Source organism: Punica granatum, chromosome 7 (genome assembly GCF_007655135.1).
Source record: "Punica granatum isolate Tunisia-2019 chromosome 7, ASM765513v2, whole genome shotgun sequence".
In the NCBI taxonomy this organism is placed as follows: Eukaryota; Viridiplantae; Streptophyta; class Magnoliopsida; order Myrtales; family Lythraceae; genus Punica; species Punica granatum.
The window spans coordinates 25776455-25797078 of record NC_045133.1 but is presented as its reverse complement, the minus strand read 5'-3'; the positions used below and the strand labels follow the sequence as shown (position 1 = coordinate 25797078).

The window sequence follows — 20624 nt, the reverse complement described above, 5'->3', positions numbered from 1 at the left end:
AACAATATAACCTAACTACACGAATTTAGATTAAAAAAAACACTATTCAACTTTTTTTTATGTAAATATACGATTACTCATCAAAATAAAACGAAAATTGCGTGAAAACAAAAGATTGACAATAATAGAGTACAAAGAGAAATAACCTAAAGAGAACTTCGGAGGCAGAGGAAGCATATCATGAAATTTATAATTATATATCAATTTTAATAAAATTTTATACTATGAACTAAGAAAACGTAATATGAAACACCATATATGAATTATTTCATTCTTAACCTCAAATTAGTAAATAATATTATATCGTGCATATGTCAAAATTTTCTTAATCTAATATTTTCAAGATAAGATATATGTGCAAATTATTTCCTTAATAATTAATAAAAAATATTCATTTCCCTTTTATTAATATACTCTACTATAATATCTATATATAAAGACATAACAAAAGGACATGTACTTAATTAGAACAATATATTGTATATACCACTATACTTTCACTTTCCTTAATTGTAAATAAGAAAATATTATGAATATAAATGATGATCTATATGAGAATATTTTCCCGATAAAAGAATATAATAATTTTCTTAGTATAGGTGATGATGACGTGGCAACATGAGAGAGTTTTGTTTTATATTTTTGATCATCTGACGATATGAGATTTTAGTTCAAGACTTTGTTATCATATATGTATAGATAGATTTGAATCTTTGAAAGTTAAGCAGATTATAGCTGGAACCCCGATCTTCTTTTGAGGTCATTTTTAAGGTAAAAAATCTCTAAAAACCTTGTGATAAAATCAACTAAACAATAGTTATCGATCTATAACTCTCTTTATTGAATGCAATGGTAAATTATTTTATCATATTTTGAAAAATATCAATAGTTCTGGAGTTTTTAATAGATATGTAGGTGACAGAATATTCGATCCATAAATAAAACTAAACCCTTACTTGAATGGGACACATTTCAAGCTGATAAAATTTTTATTTTTTATTTTTATTTTTATATTAGTTTATAAAATCTTGTCTAAGGCTTATCATATATTTTAATAATTTATTTACCTGCATGTAAAATTTTTATTTTGAATCGCTACTAATTTTCGATGAAATACAAAGTTACTCCAGACTATTGACAATCCTCACTTGGTTTGGTCGTGGTAGGAAGATGCTTTAAATAAATTTTGAATATCACTTAAAATTAATGGGGTTCTTAATGATGAGTTTCCAATTAAATTTGTACTTGATAAAAAATTGTAATAATTATAATATTTCATATTTATAAGTTTATTGTATTATTATGATACGGCGCATATTTTCAAAAGCTATAATGCACCTCATACATATTTCGCTTTTATTACTAAATAAAATAATCCTCATAATATTTGAGTAAATTCTAGCATATATCGTATGTCAAAAAAGTATCGGGATCAAATGAAACATATTGTTATAACACAAGCTACAATAGTAATATATATATATATATATATAATCATATACTTAATGCAGAGGAATTAAGTAGAATTGTATGCTAATAAATATAGGGGCAATTCTATGTGTAAAACAAATAAATATGGTATTGTTATATCTACAAACTACAAATTAATATTTTAATTTTTATAAAATTAAATATATCTATGTATTTAATATTCATATAAACTTTTGCAATTTTATACTTTCCTATCATGTCATCTAATTAAGTTTCTCATTTTTTTCTTCACGTCTATGTGTTATTAAACTAAGACAATTTCCAATTTAGAGTCTTATATCAATTTTAAAATAAGTAAAGTGATGTTAATTTATTAATATTTTATGGTTTCCAATATTACTAATATCATTTCTCTCACGTCTATCATATGGAAATAATATTGATTGAGATCTTTTTTTAAGATCCACGGCATTGCACGGGCCCTTTTGCTTGTATAATTCTATAGTAGCAAAGATTACAAACCATACGTTCATATTGTAATAATTTAAAAGTTGGAATAGATTTGGAATGACCAAATATTGGACCTTTTTACCCAATTAATCTATCTATATCTATATATTATGAAATTGGGCTACTCTCGTGAGAGTTTTCCACTTGTGTAATGAGGAGTGCCACGTAAGCTTTTTCGTACGAGGAGAAACTGTCACGTACCAATGGCAATGGTGCGTCAAAAAAATCGTATCCGCAAATATCTACACTAATTTTGAACCGCATAACCGCACCAAATAGATATGGTGTGGATATGGTCTTTAAATTTAAAACCCACAGCGGTGCGGTGCGGATACCGTGTTCATAGAAAAACCGCAAATAAAACCACACAGCATAGTCTTTAACATATTTTTACACTGAAGTCCTTAGACAAACATACTGTTTAGCCTTAGCACATAAAAATCGAAGTCCACTTCGCACGTATAATAAAAACGTCCATTGCTAACCCAACCTGCTTCGTGAAGATTTATTTATGTAAGGAGATTTCGTGAATTTCTTCCACAAGTTTGTCAATTCTTCTTTTTCTTTATTTATGTGAACTATGAACTTTCTTTTATATTTATTAGGTTGTTTTGATAAAATTTCATGGTTAAATTCTAGACCTTTAGTATATTTTGTTATACTTTTATAAGTTTTCATTTGACTTAATTGCGTGCGGGGCGGATGTGGTTCTCAATTTTGAATACTGTCGCAGATGTGGTGCAAATATGATGTGCGCTTTTGGACCGTGGTGTTGATGTGGTTTTCTTAAAATTCATATTGTATCCACACTGTTGCCATCCCTATTGTCACGTAAGCTACCTATCGCATTAAATTTACTCTCTTTGCAATTAAATCATCATATTTTTCAGTGATCGCAATTAAATCATTTTTTACTCTCTTCTTCGTGGAACTCTTCTCCACTAATTGTTTTCGATTCCCAAAAGTTCTTATTCACATTCCTTCACCAATTCTTCTCATCCTAATTCTCGAAATTTCTTTTCAAGTTAACAATATTTAAGTAATTTTGACGCCTGCGTAGGTTGCTTAATTAGTTCTTTATTGAAATAAGGGCAAAATATTTTAGATTTCAAAAACCAAATGTCTAAAACATAACTATGTAAAGTGAATATAGTAACAAGGATTGATTTAAGCGACTTGATGCTTATTTCCTTTAATTAAGGCCTTGGGTTCGAGTTTTGGGAATGGAAAAAATTCTTGATTGTGAGAGTTTTAACCCTTAGTGAGCCGATCTAACTCGAACTGAATTAGTCAACACCGTTTGAGCTTCCAGATACCATGATTTATGCACAAAAAAGTGAATATGATCATATAATTATCTAATCAAATGTTAATAATACTATGCAGCAATTAATAACTATTATAACCAAGAGTCCAATTTCTATTTTGACGAGAAACTGTTGGAACTATATATTCATAGTCTAAAAATCTATTATAAAATAAGATGGTAATGTGGTAGCATATAAGAATTATAAGATGGTGATGTGATAGGTCTTTGAATTAGTTGAGTTATTGTTAGTTTTTAAGTTGTTTTTAGTTTATTTTTATTTTCTTGGTTATTTAGTATTTTTCTCTCTTCTAATTGATTATTCAAGATTTCCTATGAATTTCATGCTATTGAATCAAGTCCAATTTTTTTTTTATAGATATTTGCGTACTTGGGAGTACTCGAGAGTTTGAGATCAATTCATGGACATATTTAAGAGAGTATGAGGATTATTTAGATGGGTCGAGCTCTGTGGCACTTGTTTTAACTTGGCGCCCAAGTTATTTTTAAAAGTTTTACGGAAGCGTGTGGAGGATTGGATGTGGAGGGTGGAATATTTTGAAGATCAAATTTTGGAAGAGAATATTTTATATTAGATATCTCTTGAACTTAGTTTAGGAATTTGAATTTTAATTAAATAGGAAAATTAGATGTAAATAGATATAGCTTGATTATCCCGTTTAGTTGCCTTATTCCCTATAAAAGCCGAGCATAGGCGTCAATTGAAGGTGGGCGGCAGTAAGGGATTGAGTCACGTTCAAGGGAGAATTTACTTGGTTTTTGGGTGGTTGTTGCACAATTGTATCAATTTTATCTCAAAACTCTTGTTAATTTCTCTTTAATTTCACGTGTCAATTTTATCTTAAACTCATGTGAATTTTTATTTAATTTCAATGTCTATGTTGAATTTTTGCTTGTGTTCTTTATTCTTTGTGGGCTAATTTCATATGCTAGGATTGCGATTGAACTCACGTGTAGTTAATTTGATTATTTTCTTTTGATCTAGTGAGTTTATTATTTTAGTTTATTTAGTCTATTTCCGTACTTAATATTTACAATTGTCTGATCACTAATTGTATGATTTCGATGGTCTAGATGAACTCGAAAAGGGAATTTTAGATATAGATTAGAAGTAGACTAGCCTAAGATAGGCTTGATAGATCGTTTTTAGGGGAGATTTGGATTTACAGTTGATTTGTGGGTAGGATGAAAATAATTCACCTTAGGTAGCAGAAGGGTTGATACTTAATGAACTTGCATTAATTCGATAATCATAGAAATATAGATGATCGGTTAGTGTAAGTATTTTCTTGAGTGATTCGAAAGAACTTTAAGAATAGTTAAGAACCTAGGTTAGTAGATAGAATTTTAAACGAATTAAGGATAGAAGGAATAGCTCGAGTTAGCTATGTGTTGGGGAAAATTGTAGTTCTAGGCCGTTTTCACCAATTTTATCATTGATTATTCTTAATTTGTCTTTTATTTTACAAAATCGATATTTGATTTACTTGACTTCGATTAGGTTGTTATAATTTCAATAGTAAAGCTAAGAGGCTTGTTTGGATTGTGAGTGTGATTTTAAAATCACAACTCTAACATAATTCTACCAATAACAAAACAAAATAACTCATATAAAGTCAAAGAGTGAGCCTCATTTATACCACTCTTTTTCAACAACAAAATAAAATAACTCATATAAAGTCAAAGGGTGGACCCCATTTATAACACTCATTTTCAAAATCAAAATCTGATTTTAAAATCCTACTTTGAAACCAAACGCAGCATAATTAGGTCCTTATCGAAACGATACTCTATTCATCACTTTATTACTTGTTGGGTTAACCGTCAAACATGCTTTCTTTTATTTTTGGTAAAAATATTATGAGAAATATTGCTTTCGCAATTTCGGGAGATCGAATATTAAATATTATCAGTACACTTTTGGAGATTCGAACTTGCGTCATTCTCCTTGCAGGGGTTGAAACTGCTTACAACTCAACCAACATTTTATTGATTATTTTTTTATTTTATTTTTAATGAAAAGTTGTTTTCGATTTCAAAATAGGTTGTATATATACATTTAGGGATATATATATATATATATCATTAACGCATATCAATTTAAATAAGGGGAGGACTCCCTCCATGGGTGGTAATATATTTTTGTTCTGAAAATTTCACATCTAATAATAATATAATTAATATCAAATATCTTATGATTCTATAAAATAGCAAAATATTTTGCGTGTTACTATATAAAGTAAATAAAATCATATAATTTTTTATGCAAACAATAACAATTATATTAATGAGCACTGCGTACTAAATAGTAAATAATATGAATAATATATTACAAAATTTACTAATGTAAAATCTCTATTTTGACAGAAACTGTCGAAACGATATATTTAAATTCTTACAAACCTATTAAAAAATAAAATGTTCGTGTGATGGCTTAGAAAACTTTAAAATTTTGTTCACGCCAAAAGTGTAAAAAAAGAAAGAAAAGATAGTAGTACTAATATTGATGAACATCATGAAAAAATTAACTTAAAATCGCATTGTTTTTTATAATTAAATGAATTAGATATAGAGTACTAATAGAATAATTTTGTCCCGGGGGGGGGGGGGGGGGGGTTGTCTTATTATTTTCGCATTCTTATTAGAAAATTAACTGTTTCTTTTGTCGTGTGAAAATATGACACTTAATAATAAAAAATAAAGAGGTACCACAAAAACCTCTCTCAAAGCATAAATAATAATATACTGCTCTTAAATTTATGGAAAAATATGAAAACATTTAATTTGCTTTCCTCAACAATTACATAATACATTAACCTATCGTGACGGGCGACTTGACCCGATCATAAAGTCCTCCCAGTTTTGAGATCCTTAACTTAGGAGGCAGCACTCCCAATGTTTCTTGATTTAAATAATTAATTAATAAACCTTACCGACGGGAGCAAAAGATAATCTTTACCTTCAAATAAAATCTACATAAATAAATAAATTAATCGATAATCATAATCTCTCACCATTCATTCATTCATTCAATCATCCCCTTCTTTCCCTCCCCAAGCCAACCCTAAAACATCCAATCGACTGTAAATCCCTAAATACCCATAAATCCGATCTATCTTACCTATCAATGAAAAAAAATAAAAATCTTATTCTCTTCCTAAAGTTTTGATTGATTTTTCGTAATTTTACGACGACCCACAGACACATTCTTAATCTCTGCTAATCCCCGACCTTATATTACAGCAAAAGGCCCGACCTTTACCTATCTACCCGGCTACGCAAGAAGATTATGTCCATGGTTTTACACCAACTTGGCACAGAGAGCCCAGATGGCCAGTTCTCAGCCCCTCCCGCCGGAGCGTCCAGGGCCTACCCTCCTGCAACGGCAGATTATAAGGATGTCGTCCAGAGCCCCGAGGTTTTCGAGGAGAAGCTTAGCGCTTTCCACTCCGCATACGGCTCCAAGTTCAAGTGAGCCTGTTTCTTCCATTGCTGCCCCCTTTGAGTTCTTGCTGTCGATTTTGGGGCTGCTGGGTTTTGGTCCTTTTCCATGTCTGCGCCTTCTTGGCGGTTATTCCTATGTGGGTCTGAGGTCTTTGGTCGGTGTCTGCATGTTTGCATGACCAATTATTGAGAAGAAGAAGAGGATTGCTTGAATCAGTGATAAATACAGGTGTCTGGTCCAACTTTTAGCTGCTTTGTTGCGAGTTCTTGCCTCTTATTGGGGAAGCTGTCTTCCCAGTTGTGATAATGCTTACACCAGAGATGATGGGCGGCAGCTCTGGCTCCATTTCTTGTTTGAATTGTTGTTTCATTAGAACTATGGAAGTTCATCAATCAATGTGCTAAGCTACAGTAGTTTTCCTAAATTTTCCTTGCATGCATCTTAGTAAAGATGTTTCCATCGGTAGAGGTAATCTTTTGATGCCAACAGCCGTAGTTAGTCTCGCTTAATAAGGCGCATTATTAAGCGCAATGGTGCCGACTACTGAAAAGCCACAATGTTGTCGAGGAACACTCAACAATGTATTACTTTAGCTAAAATATATCGCAGCAAAGAAAAGTTTCATATGATGCTTCTCCCCACACAGAAACCATTCTTTCATGTTTGGCCCGATTTTGAAGATTGAGCAAACACCTTAAGAAGTAGCTACCAATTCCTGCAAGAAAATCTGTTAGAAATGTTGAATAGTATCAGCTTAACGTCGTGTTGGTTGTTTCACTACTAATTACAATTTCTTCAAAGATGCCAGTTTTATCTCATATCTTATCTGCAAGAATAATGATGCAGCTAATGATTTCCCGTTTTTTTTTTAATCTTTTTATTAAATTCTTGTAGGGTTCCTACTGTAGGAGGCAAGGCTCTTGACCTCCACCGGCTTTTTGTGGAAGTCACATCTCGTGGTGGTATAGAAAAGGTGTACTCTCTCGCTTCTGTAGTAAAAACTTTTAAAGGGTGCCTCTGCAGGACCATCCTTAGGAATTGCTGCTACAAATGCCTCTACAATTCAAAATGATGTATACCTTATCCCGAATTTGTTCACAGGTTACTAGAGATCGGAGATGGAAGGAAGTGATCTTTGGATTTAGCTTCCCCTCGACAATTACCAGCGCTTCATTTGTCCTAAGGAAGTATTACATGTCAATGCTCTATCACTTTGAGCAGGTCTATTTTTTCCGCAAGGGGGTTCCTCCAATTTCAATGCCCGGTATGGAACTTTGTAATGTTTTTGTTGCCTTTTTACTGTCCTGCCTACTCTACCTATAGTTTTGGATGAGTAACTACAGCTTTAACAATACAGATTGTGGAATCGAGAGTTTGGTCAATGGATCTGCCTCGCAAGATGAGGGTGCTTATACAAACAATTCATCGGGTCATGGTAAGGATAAAATGTACTAAAGTTTTATGGAGTCGATATTTTACCCATGGCTTTTTACTGGGACTGGTCCTGAATAAGAAAATTGCAAATGAGTCCATCAAACTGGTTTGGTTTTCTGAAATGTATTCAAACTTATCTATTTAGATGATTTTCCATATTAAATTTGTGCATTCAATTGGGCCCATCGAGCCTCTGCTGAACCAATGCACCCGTTGCTAGGAGTAGAATATCTGGTCTAAGCTAGAGAAACTGCAGTTTTATTGGACTGAAGGCTAATCAGACTTTTTTTGTGCATAGAAGAGTCAAACCTGCATCCTGGTTCTTCAGTAACGGGCTTTATCGACGGGAAGTTCGACAATGGTTACCTTGTTACCGTCAAACTCGGGGCCCAAGAACTAAAGGGCGTTCTTTACCATATTCCTCCAATCTTACACATGTCTCAAAGTGCTGCGACTCATTCTGCATTGGTCCCCTCTCGGCGTAATAGGAAGAGATCACGCTTGGCTCTGAGAGACCCAGCTCGGCCCAAATCCAACAAGAGTGGCTACAATTTCTTCTTTTCTGAGAACTATGCAAGGTTGAGACCTCAGTATTATGGTCAAGAGAGGGCCATCACTAAGAAGATCGGATACTTGTGGAGCAATCTCACTGAGGCTGAGAAACAGGTTAGTCTCTGTTTTAACTTCATATCTATTAGGGAAGATTACTGCCTTCACTGAGGCTGGAATGACCTCTTCATACTGGATCTATTACGAATGGTTAGAGGCCATAGGTTTCATAGACGGTATGAGGCATCTCTTTAGGTCCTGATCTAAGCAACAACTTTCCCGTCTCAAACGGTTCGTTCTGTTTCATTATTCATAAAAGGAGAAAAGGAGATTCTGAGCAAGAATGATGTATATGCGTCACTTATCTTAACTAGTTTCTATTGTGGGAAATCTGCTAATCGGGATTCTTAATAGCTATTCTCGTTATCTGAATGATTTCTTCTAATATATATTGCGGTTTTTTGAGTTTTCCTTTGATGATCTACTCAGGTTTATCAGGAGAAGGGCTTGCGGGATAAGGAGAGGTACAAGTCCGAGATGTTGGAGTACCAGTCTTCTAAGATCTAACTCAAACCGAAACATCCCTGCTTAGAATTAGGTTCTTCTTACTTGGGTAGGAAACAACTAATTTTAGGAAACAGATTTAGGACCTTTCTTTTGCTTCTTCTGTCCCTCCGATTACGAGACAGTTGGAGCCGAACTGGACAACGAAGTGAGAGTTGGGGAGATGTATATTGTTTTTGCCTCAGTGCTATCAAGCACATGAATGAATCAGGGATCTCCCTCCTCTCCATCTCCTTGTGTTTCCTTATTATCGTATATGTTTGTTCCAGGAAATGTTCCGATTAGATTCTCGGCAATGTATTATTCTTCGGTGAAAAAGGAAAGATATCGATTCATATATTCTGCCACTGATACTATATGGTAGTAAGATATTTATGGCGAATGAACGATATTGTACATCCCTCTTTCTGCGTTCCCTGCAAATGTTGCAGAAATAGTCGAAAGCCAAATATAGTCGGAAGCTGAAAATGTCAGCTGCAATTATCATTGTCTATGAAATGCTCACCTTGTTTACCGACTAGTCACGAAGCAGGATGGACCGAGGGGGCTGACGGGAGGCAGATGTCGAGGGACATCGATGCCTCTTGAAGTCCTACTTCGCGAGTTGACAACTGAACCGGTTGCATTGTAATTACAGGTCGAAGTACAATGTTTTGAACAGTCATCTCAAATTAATCATCTATTCAGAGTCAGATCAGCTTATTAATAAATTGATGGATTAATTACTTGCATATTAAATGACTAATTACTCGGCTAGTTAAAGCTAATTACATGGGCAGCGATAGGTTCTTAATTGCTTGTCCCTTATATTTCTCAAAATCTATAATCTGTAATATATATATATATATAATATTTATAAAAATCTACAGTCATCCAAAATTATTTATTTACCGGAAAAAACCTATATATATATATATATGCGTATATAGGTGATGGGATATATATGACTTTGTTGATATTAAAATTATCCGTCACTTGTGCAGATCTGGATGAAATTTTGAATCAGTCGGGCCTAAATTGACGTTTTTTTTTTGTGTACCCTAGTATCCAGAGCCCAATGGGATCTGACTAATCCAGTCGGGAGATCGAGTATTAAAGGTTATTCTCCCTTCCAACAGTGCACTTTTCGGGGGTCGAACTTGTGTTCTTTTCCTTACGGGTGAGCTGCTCACCACTCAACAAACACTTTTGTTGGTAATTGACTTTTGATACCAAACGGTGCATACCAAGAAAAAAAAATCTGAGGTTGTCGATAATTTAAATTTAAAGAAATGAAAAATGAATATTTGTCTTTCATAAATTTGAAATTATTTTGTAACTCGCTACAAATTGCTTCAATTTTGTTCCTTCGACTTATATATTATAATACCAACGAGGAGTTGGATCCATTGATAAGCCGACAACAAGTAGTAGACCAGGTTCAGGATTCGATTCTCTCGGGACTCGGCATCTGAGATTTAATGATGGGCCCCAGGCCGTACAATACACCGCCCGGTGGACTAGTCGGTTGCTACGACGCCGAACACTATCGACATTAAAAAAAAAAGAAGAAGAAGAAAAAAAAGAAGAAGAAAGAAGACTTATACATTATAATGCATATACATAAAGGTCTAAGGCTAGCTGGCCATCAGTAACTTTTGGAATATACTATTTTTTTCTGATAAGTAAAATATATGCCCTACAATTCTCCTATTCTTTCGGTAGGATACGATTTTCCTAATTTTGTTAAAATTTTAATTTCATTTCAACGTAACTTTTCTAAATTGTTAATAAAATTTTCCCATTTGAGAAATTATTGGAATTTAATTTTAGATGCCAATTTCATACTTTAGGAAATTGATATTGAGAATCTGAACTTAACATCAATAAATTGATAAATGTGTCTTTTAATTGATGATAATATCTCCGATAATATATTCACTCACTCAAGGATCCTTATAGGACGATCTTTGAGCCATCTGATTACAAATATTAATGTATCCTACAGTTTTAGACGTGCCACATATCGACTGCTTCAAAATTAACTGCCGATTGTAAGATTCTGCTTATATTAATGGAAACTGAATATTAAAAAAAAAAGTCAAATTAGAGATAGAGGGGCGAAACCTCACACATGCATATCGCCATTTTTTTTTTCAGTTAAAATTTGCGTTTGAATACCCTGTAAAGAAATTTATGTTTACCTTATCAAATCTTTTTTTTTTTTAATCTTTGGCATGAAATTCTGAAATAAATAAGCGTCCCAAGAAATTGAGATCGTAGCATCATTTGTGGAATGGAATTGAGATATGAGTAGCACGGGTTGACTTTATAAACCGGGACCTTCCAATCTCTGTCGTGTTTATTAGGCATGAACCGGTATAAATGGTGCACCACTTGCTACCGAAAGAGCATACAGATCCACCTCGTAATTCACAGAATTGAGGAATTTGAAATTTGAGTCCCTAAAATCTACAAGTGAGACCGAGAAATAAGCAACATCAATATATTGAAATTTCAAAAGAAAATATAATGATCTTCTTGAATCGATCTATATTTCTCTCTCAATTTGAACTGATGCCCATATACTTGCGATCTGATTTTTTTAATGATTTTAACAGATCAATTTACCAAATATATATTTATTTATTTATTTATTTTTCCACACATTTTAGGGGAAAAAAAAATCCTTTATTTTCTTCTTCCGCTTGCTTCTATGTGCCTTCTTCTAGTAGTACTTCATCAAGCTGTCTTCAGAGAGCTCCGTGATCAGCCTGACTGATCAGGTTCTCCACCGAGGCTCTATATCGGCTCCGTTATTCTCTTCAAAGAGCTTATTCTTCTTCTCCTCTCCTCAGCTACTTTTCCTCAACAATTGATAAGCTCGTAGCTTTTGACTCCTCGAAACCCTTCGATATCAGAGTTAATTAGTCATCCTTTTGATCGACTCCTTTTGATATACTTCCACTCCCATGGAAGAAGAGGAAGAAGTATATCAAAAGCCTGCTTTAACCGCACCCATTAGCGATTGCAACATGGAGAAACCCCAGCCGGGAGCTTCCCTGGAGCCCGACAATGCGGGAGGAGAAGCAGGAGGAAGACAAGTCGCTGCTGAGGAAGTAGCCTCGTCGACCTTGGAGCTGTTTAGGTGTGAGTTTTGCTTGAAGGAGTTCAGCTCAGGGAAGGCGTTGGGAGGGCACAAGAGGATCCACTCTCAACCCAGGAAGAAGCAGCAGCGGAAGGCTAAGAGGCTTAGCAATCAGTTCGAGGCAAAGGTCGAGCGGGAACCTATTACGACTTGCCCTTATTGTAAGAAGGAATTTGATTCCGAGAAGGCCATGTCGGGTCATCTGAAAGTGCACAAGGACCGGGTTTGGAAGGGGATTCAGGCCCCCGAGGGCTACACTGGGTCCGTTAGCCCTAACCCTAATTGCCCTTGCTCGAACCTGGGTCCCGTGACAGTTGAGAACTTGTCTGAACTGAAGGATGGTGACCACGTGGACAACGAGTCTGTCGTTGATGCTGAGGTTTGGCCCATGGTTAGTGGGAGAACGGACTCGAGTTTGGACGACAGAGAATTGCACGTTGAGAATTCAGAAGATGATAAGTGGAATGAAGGGAAGCTGGAAGACGAAGAAGTTGCTGAAATTCTACTTATGTTTGGGAACAACCCGTCGAGATTCTCCTCTCAGCTCGAGCGAGATGCTGAGACTGATAGGAATCGGCTTCTTGGGAGCACCAAAAGCTTAGACGATGATCATACTGAGGACTTGCCGCCACTAGAGGCTTCCTCTAAGATTCAAGAGAGTTTAGAACGAGCTGTAACTGAGCCCGAGAAGATCGACGGGAAGAAGCCGAAGAAGAAGAAGAAGAAGGTGCAGGACTTAGAAACGGAGGCCGTTGGTGGAGATGACGATGGCAATGTCAGCAGTATAAAAGTGTACAACTGTGAGGCCTGCAATAGAACTTTCACAAGCCGCCAAGCATACGGTGGTCATGTATCTAGCCACAACAAGGTCAAGAAGATCACACGGAGCCCCGCGAAGCCGGAATCTGCACCAGCTAGTATTGTCTTATCCGGCCAAGGCGTGAACCAGGGCCAAAGCTTAAGTGATAGTAGGGGCAACCAGGTGGTCAGGCCATGGAGATACCCGGATATTGACCTTAACGAGCCACCGGCAGAAGAGGAAGAAAAAGGACATCTGTTGCATCTGGGCCTTTCCCGATCAAGGTCCTTACCTGTAGAGTTCGGAGCAAACAAATGTCAATCAATATTGGTCAATCGGCTGCCTTCTAAGTGAGTTACGTTATCGCGTGGATTAATTAGTATGTGCGATCGATGTGTTCTTTTATTTCTTGCGCGTTCAACTAATTAGCTTTACTGTATTTTCACATAATTTGCTTCCGGACTCCAGGCAGAGAAACGGTTCGATGAAAGATTGCGTAGATTGGTCTATATACTGTAACATATATTTGCTTGAGTTCCTATATATTATGGTTTATGACTGATTGCGTTCGTCGAATGTTGTATTCGTAGGTTAGATTGGTTTATATATTGTAATTATATATATTTGCTTAATCAGTTCTTATATTGCCCTCACTATACCGTGATCTTTGAGAAGTCACTGGAACAGACGGTTCAATTCAAGTTCGAGTTTAGATGGGAATAGACACTGGTCGTTGAGGCAGGTCATGGGCTTTGCTGCTCTTCAGCCTTTCGGAGCTATTGGATTTTTTATTGTTTTTTTCTTTTGCTCGTGTAATTTATTGAGATTTAAGAATCGTTTTTAAGAATCGTTTTTGTAATTTTTGCTGTGTGGCTTTCTGCAGTAGATTATATTTTTTCTACATGGATTAGAAAATCGGTTGAGAATCCGATATTAATTATACGAAGTTGATAGATGTTAATCTGTTCAATGAAGCACAAAATCTTCACATTAGAATGATGAAATATTCTGAACAATTGAAACAATTGAATTGCGATTTAAGTGATTAGATTGCACGTCATATTCGTATGTTTAAGAGTTTAGGAGTGCAGTGAAAGGTTTCATAGTCACTTTTTCTAATAATTTTAAGCAGATTTGGTGTTTGGTGATAATTTTTAAAATTATGATTTGGATCAAAATTGCGATTACAAACGTGATTTTCTCAAGCAGGTTAATATGTGCTTATGAAATATACTTCTGCTTATTCTATTTTAATTATTATTAATTACCTTTTTTACTTTCAATAATTTTAAATGGGTAAATTTTGATTAAACCCTCTATAATTTGTAAAACGGTCAACGACACTCGTTCCTTTCAAAATTAACCATACACTACCCATCATTTCGCTGATTTTTATTATTTTTTCTTAAATCAAGTCAGATTTAGTTCAGATAAATAAATCATGTAACGTGTCGATTTGTGCAGTTCCGTGACATGAGATCCATGTGACAAAGTGAATGTTCTCTTAGTGCCACATCAGCAAAAAGAAAGGTGATGAGTGGCTAATATTTGAAAGGAATGATGTTGTTGGCCATTTCACAAATTTTAGGGGTTGCCGTCGAAATTTACTCATTTTAAATTAGTTTTTTTTCAAATACTTTAACTTATTCTGAAATCAGCACTTATTTGTCAGTAATTTTATTTCAGTACCTCTTCATCAGCAACAACTCACAAACCAAGCCTAAATGATCCGACAGTTTGAAATGACTAAAAAATATCGATTGTATCATAGATGAAGTACAACAATCTCATGGATTCAAAAATAGATTCGCCAATTTATGGAAGCCGTATATTATAATATAGGCAAAATGAATGAGGAGGCGTCAGCACCCATTGTTTCTTTAATTAAATTATTTTTGCATACTAAAATGAAGTTATTTTCCATACTAAAATCACAATTTGGGGAAGTTGCAGTTGATGTACAATGTATGGACCGATGGCATCTCTATATGATATCGAGCATATAACATAATACAATTGAAAGTTCAAGTAGATATGCGATGCGATTACGTGATATGAAAAAAATTCAAATTTGTGAATTGAGTTTTGATTTAATTAATTAAATATCTCTATTTCGTCCAAAGAAAATTTAATATCTCTATTTTTTCGATCATAAATTCAATATCTCTATTAGTTAAAAGCTCCATCTCTACTTCTTCCAAGTTTGCTTCCGTAATCAGAGCTTAATTTCTCTTCCAAAAGAGCTTCATCTTCTCATCCTCCTCCATAGCTCCTTTTGCTCGATCAATAACCCGACAGCTTTCAGTTCCTCGAAGCCCGTCCATGTCAAAGATAACCTCAACTGCAATTAATATTGAAAGAAGAAGAGCATCCTATTAACAATCATGACCTGGACAAATCAACACCGGTGATTTCTCCAGCGCCTGAGCCGAAACCCGACAATTCAGAAGAAGAAAGAGGGACAAGAAGTTGGTGAGAAAATAATCCGGGGTTCATTCCAGTTCAAGTGCGAGTTCTGTGTGGAGGTGTTCAACTCGGGGAAGGTGTTGGGAGGGCACTAGAGGATCCATTTTCAAAGGAAGAAGAACTGTGAGAAGGAACAGAAAGGTTGTTAACGGTAGTGGCGATCAGCTCGAAGTTTAAGATCGAGAGAGAACCCATTACGACCTGCCCTCATTGTGCAAAGGAGTTTGCATCCGAGAAGGCCAGGTCGGGTCACCTGAGAGTGCACAAGGATCGGACTCGGAGGGCGATTCAGGCCACCGAGGACAAGGGCAATGCTAGGGTTAGCACTGACAGTGGCCCTAGCCTGAGCTCCTCCTCTGAGCTGCAGGAAAATGATCGGGTCATCGATGAGTTGGTCAGTGTCACCAGAGATGGACAGGGAAGAGTAGGAAGAGAAGTATGGATCCACCTGATCAAATGACACCAATGGCAACTGACATATGTTAACGAGTCTTGTAGTAAGTTGCGCAATTTTTCCCTAGCTCTTTTGCACATTAGGTACCTGTTTAATGTGTGTTAAAAAAGAAATACGACTTTAGGAGATTATGTCAGCGATTGCTCTAACTGTAATAGGAGGATATCTGGTACTCGAATTCAATTACCGAATCGATCGATACATACTCAAAGCGTGAGGAGAATCAATGCACTACGAGTTTTTGATCTCTTCAGGCATACGTATAGTCTTTTCATGGCGTTTGTGTGCAGAGAACTGAAAGTACATTCATACACGTACAAATACAAATGAACGGACGGTTGGTTCATGTACTTCAGTGCATGCCCATGACTCTCGGGTTGTCCCTGTCTCCACACATGCCCACCTGACCTAGCTGGTACAGAAATTATTACTAAATTGAGCCCGAATTGCAGAGATTCAGGCCCATCGGATAGGCATAGAGGCCCAGGCCCAAAAGCCCTTGCAGACAGTAGTGGGCCAAAATTCGAAGATGATTACTGGAAGTAATTTGTGATCCAAACAAAGCATACATCCGAACAATAATCAGCATCAGCTAAGAGATAGTCAACAACTCTTAATCCAACCGAAAACATTCGAATGACTAGGTTAAACTGAATTTTGGAATATAATGTCAGGTCGCAAGATCATAAAAATTTCGTTAACTGTATGCGGGCCGATGATACCGAACCAGCGACCATCCGCTCCTCGAGACTTTTCTTTCCAACTTTGTAAAGTAAATGCATTGAACAACAACAATGACAAGTTCAAAGGGACTAATTTACATTACATGTAATGATGCTCTGAACAAAATGTGACTTCCCCCCAATTATTATTACAGAAAGACCCCACCATTCTTCCTCTGGTGCCTCATCTTACTTGCCTCACTCACCTTAACCAAAAAAAAAAAAACAAGAAGAAGAAAAGAAAAACTAAGAAGTGCAAATGACAAGGAAGGAAGAAAAAGGGAAAAAGAAAACCCTCCCCCCCAGCAAAAATCTCAACACCAAAGACAACAAATTGAGATGTTGCCGGAAAGGGTTCCCAGAAATCATGGAAGTTAAAGAGAGAGAGAGATGCACAAATGGAATCTGCGTTACGAGCTTCAAGTCGGTACAGAGATGGCGGACTCGGGAGATAGACTCAAGACGAACAGCCAACAGACCACTAGGAGCAATACTAACTGCAAGATAAGGAAAAACGAAGCCTTGCAGGCTCGGTTCTGGAACGTTAGAACTTCGTCTACACCTTTGAGGTCAGCAGAGACTAAGTTCTTATATGCCTCTTCTTCTGCCTGCTTCTTGAGCTCCGTGGCCTTGGCCTCCACTTTCCCAAGCTTGGTTATCATATTCGACTGTATGTCGGCTAAACTCTGCTGCTCCTCAACTCTAAGTTTCTGTATTGTCCTAGTTATGGCCAAGTATTCGATCTCGGCCTCGATCTTCTGCCTGAAGAGCCCCTCGATCTCGGACTCAGCTTCTCCACTTCCTGGCTCTTCCTTAGGCAGCTTGCTGAGATTTAGAGCGGCTTCAAGTTCAGAAACTTGGGCTTCCTTTGCCTGGACGGTGGCTCTTGCTTCCTCGAGCTTGGCTTCTAGGTTCTTTATGTTCTCCGTCAAGGTCAACATCTGTATCTCCAGGAAGCTTGAAGGGATTTGATTAATAAGCTCCGGGTCAAGCTGTTCGTGTTGTGGACTGCTACCATTGGCCGAAGGAGGCGACCCAGGTTCCTTGCCAATGTCAGCAAACTTCTGCAACTCTGCATTAGTGACCACGGATTATATCTCAGCAGACAAACAAGTAGATAAAAGATTATATGAACACAGTATGTCATCCCCATCCCAGAGTGCACATTATGTAGTGAACAAGAAAATATTTATTTCCCTCATAGCAGGGGCTCAATGGCAGATCATCTTATTTTTCCTATTCCACTTAAATAAAAGACAATACAATGATGCATCGGCAAGTTTCGGACAGAAGAAAAGAATACAGGCTAGTGATCATGCCATCAGAAGGGAACCTCAGAATTCCTCTTTGTTCACATCTACCAATTACCCTCTTCTTTAAAATAGACATATAATACCAGATGATCCTCAAAAGGTGGATCAGTTTCCAGCAAGAAAGTCATCAAACTCCTACCAGGTATACTTCAATGATTAAGCAGGCTCAAAATCGACTAAAAAACTTCACCATCTATTATAGCAAGCCAAAAATAACAAACATAATATTTTAAGTTCCAATCAGGGTTCACACCGTATCTATATAGAGAAGTCTTCCAGGATGTCACAACCACATCTGCCCAATATACAAGCTTATGCGCTTATTTTAGCAATAGTAATATCAATCTCTCTGTCACAGATTCGACCATGCTAATTGGATTCCGTGCATCTAGAAGCAAATCATTCTGGCGCATTATGATCATAAGTACTTGCATAGCCAAGGCTAAGCACTCAGCTACGGAATTGCAAAGCTGAAAACTAAGAAAAATGCCAGATCACAATAGCAAGTGCCACAGAGCCTCTGCTAAAGGGTAAATTCTTACTAAAGAATCATTATTCCATGTAGTACTCAAAGTGGGAGAAACATCAAAGATCATGAACCAACCTCTTTCAAGCGATTCTTGCACAGACTGAAGGGAGAGGATAGATTCAACAAGAGGATCACGATCTACTGAAGAATGATGGTTCTCGCGCTTTTCCTTTTCAGCCTTCCATGGCATTTCTGCAACAGAATCATCTTGAGAACGGTCATCATAATCACCTGAGTTCTGTTTGCTGTAAGCCGTTTGAACTTCCTCACTGAACTGTGGCCCGCACTCTTCCGCATCGTCGCTACATTCCCCGTCATAAATACCGCTTTTCTTTCCATTGCTTGTTGCTGAAAAGTTAGCCTGCGTAAAGACAAAGTTTGAGCTTCTAGAATCGGATTCCACGCTGGAATGAGAGTTCTCTTTCTCGATTTTGATCCTTTCTCCTCTCTGCTTCTTACTGCTCTCAACTCGACCCTTTCCTTGCTGAGCGCCTTTCGCTGAACCGCTCGAAATCTTCCCGATGACATTCTTGATCCTATTCTTTTCTAGGGCATGTCCTGATCCTGAGGGCAACTCGGACTTGAATTTAGGAAAACTGGCAGCTGTGGAAGACTTGCTACTCCTGTCCTCACTATTGTCAGAATCTGCGCCAGCAACAAAAGTGGGCACAGCCGCAAATCTAGAGTTCAAGCTGGAACTGCGAGCTGCAGAGCCATCAGCCGAGCCATCATATCTCATCCCACTCGTAGATCCAACCAAAGCCTCGCTATTGTGGAAGATTTTACTAGGGTTCGCAGGGGCGGGCAAAACTCGCTTCAGAGCCTTATTAGAATCTGCAGTAGCATTAGGATCCTTCTGGAAGTCTCGTCTTATCCGCCTCCATTTCTTCAACCCATACCCCTTTGCAGTTGGAGGAGTTACTCCATCAGGCGATTTAGCTGTACAAGGAGGAGAATTCACAGGTTCCCCAGCTTTGGAATCCTTTCCCGCCGTTGAATCAGGCAGAATCTCATTACCAGCAGCTGGAGTAGCACACTCATTGCCAGAGCTCAGCTTTTCCTTGTATGAACCAGAACAATTACTCGTAGCTGTGTTATGATCAGCTTGCGGAACTCTTTCCGGTGTCAATTCATTTTCTTCCACGGATTCATGGACCGAGCATTGACTTCCCAAATCCATGCCGCGATTCAACGATCCCACCACCCCGACCCCCCAAATCCAATCAGATCAAGATCAAGAACAGCAACTATCATTCCAGCTCGCGGTCAAATTCAGCGAAATCTGGAAAGATCAACCGAAATTCTGAATAAAAGAACGGAACTTTGCACACGCGACCCTTAAATTGAATAATTTTAACAAAAAGCTCGAAGCAAGATAGCATTTCGATCTCAAATCGAGCTCGGAAGAATTTGTCAAGTGCAAACAGCAGCTCTGCTGCGGAAACTAGGGCGAAAATGGAATCGAGCACAGTGAAATTAAAGCCAATTGGTCACAGGGAAGAGGCGTATTGAAGAATAGGAGGAGTAGGGGCGTACCTCCGGCTCCATTAATGAAAGCTTTGATTGTAAGATCAGAGCTCTGATGATTGAAAAATCGAAGGATATGGAAACCCTACAATTTTGGTGGATTTGCAATTTTATAGCATTGAGAATCTGAGATAATTCGAGAGTCTGACAATAATAATAATGAAAAATAAGTAATAATAATAATAATAATAATAATAATCAAAAGAGGCGTTTTACTTGGAAACAAAGAAATTTCAATTTACTATCAGCACGGTGGTTAAACCCCAAGCGTTTCACTTGAATATTACGAATTCGAACATCACTAAGGATGTAGAACTCGTCACAATATGGGGTATATTATGGGATGACGGTGGCCGGCCCATAATACTTGATTCAGTGGACTTTGAATTTAATTCACTAGTGTGTTGGTGGGGCTGCGGTGACCAAC

At 36.9% G+C, this 20624-nt stretch overlaps 2 protein-coding genes across 3 annotated transcripts; one reads left to right on the top strand and one right to left on the bottom strand.

Annotated features, from left to right (window-relative positions):
* The first annotated feature begins 6295 nt into the window (after positions 1-6295).
* LOC116215706 (high mobility group B protein 10) lies at positions 6296-9599 on the top strand. Of its 2 annotated transcripts, none has more exons than XM_031551531.1 (6): positions 6296-6739; positions 7608-7686; positions 7815-7977; positions 8071-8148; positions 8449-8813; positions 9186-9599. In XM_031551531.1, the coding sequence occupies exons 1-6, from the start codon at positions 6558-6560 to the stop codon at positions 9261-9263; spliced, it is 945 nt and encodes a 314-aa protein (XP_031407391.1). In that variant the 5' UTR covers positions 6296-6557; the 3' UTR covers positions 9264-9599. The 2 variants fall into 2 exon arrangements, with proteins under 2 accessions (XP_031407391.1, XP_031407390.1); XM_031551530.1 differs by having other exon boundaries at positions 8446-8813.
* Positions 9600-16901: 7302 nt separating this feature from the next.
* Positions 16902-20341, bottom strand: LOC116214075 (WPP domain-interacting protein 2). Its single transcript, XM_031549332.1, has 3 exons — positions 20207-20341; positions 18746-19952; positions 16902-17900 (listed from the first exon to the last, which is right to left on the bottom strand). The coding sequence occupies exons 2-3, from the start codon at positions 19848-19850 to the stop codon at positions 17248-17250; spliced, it is 1758 nt and encodes a 585-aa protein (XP_031405192.1). The 5' UTR covers positions 19851-19952; positions 20207-20341; the 3' UTR covers positions 16902-17247.
* Positions 20342-20624: the final 283 nt, after the last annotated feature.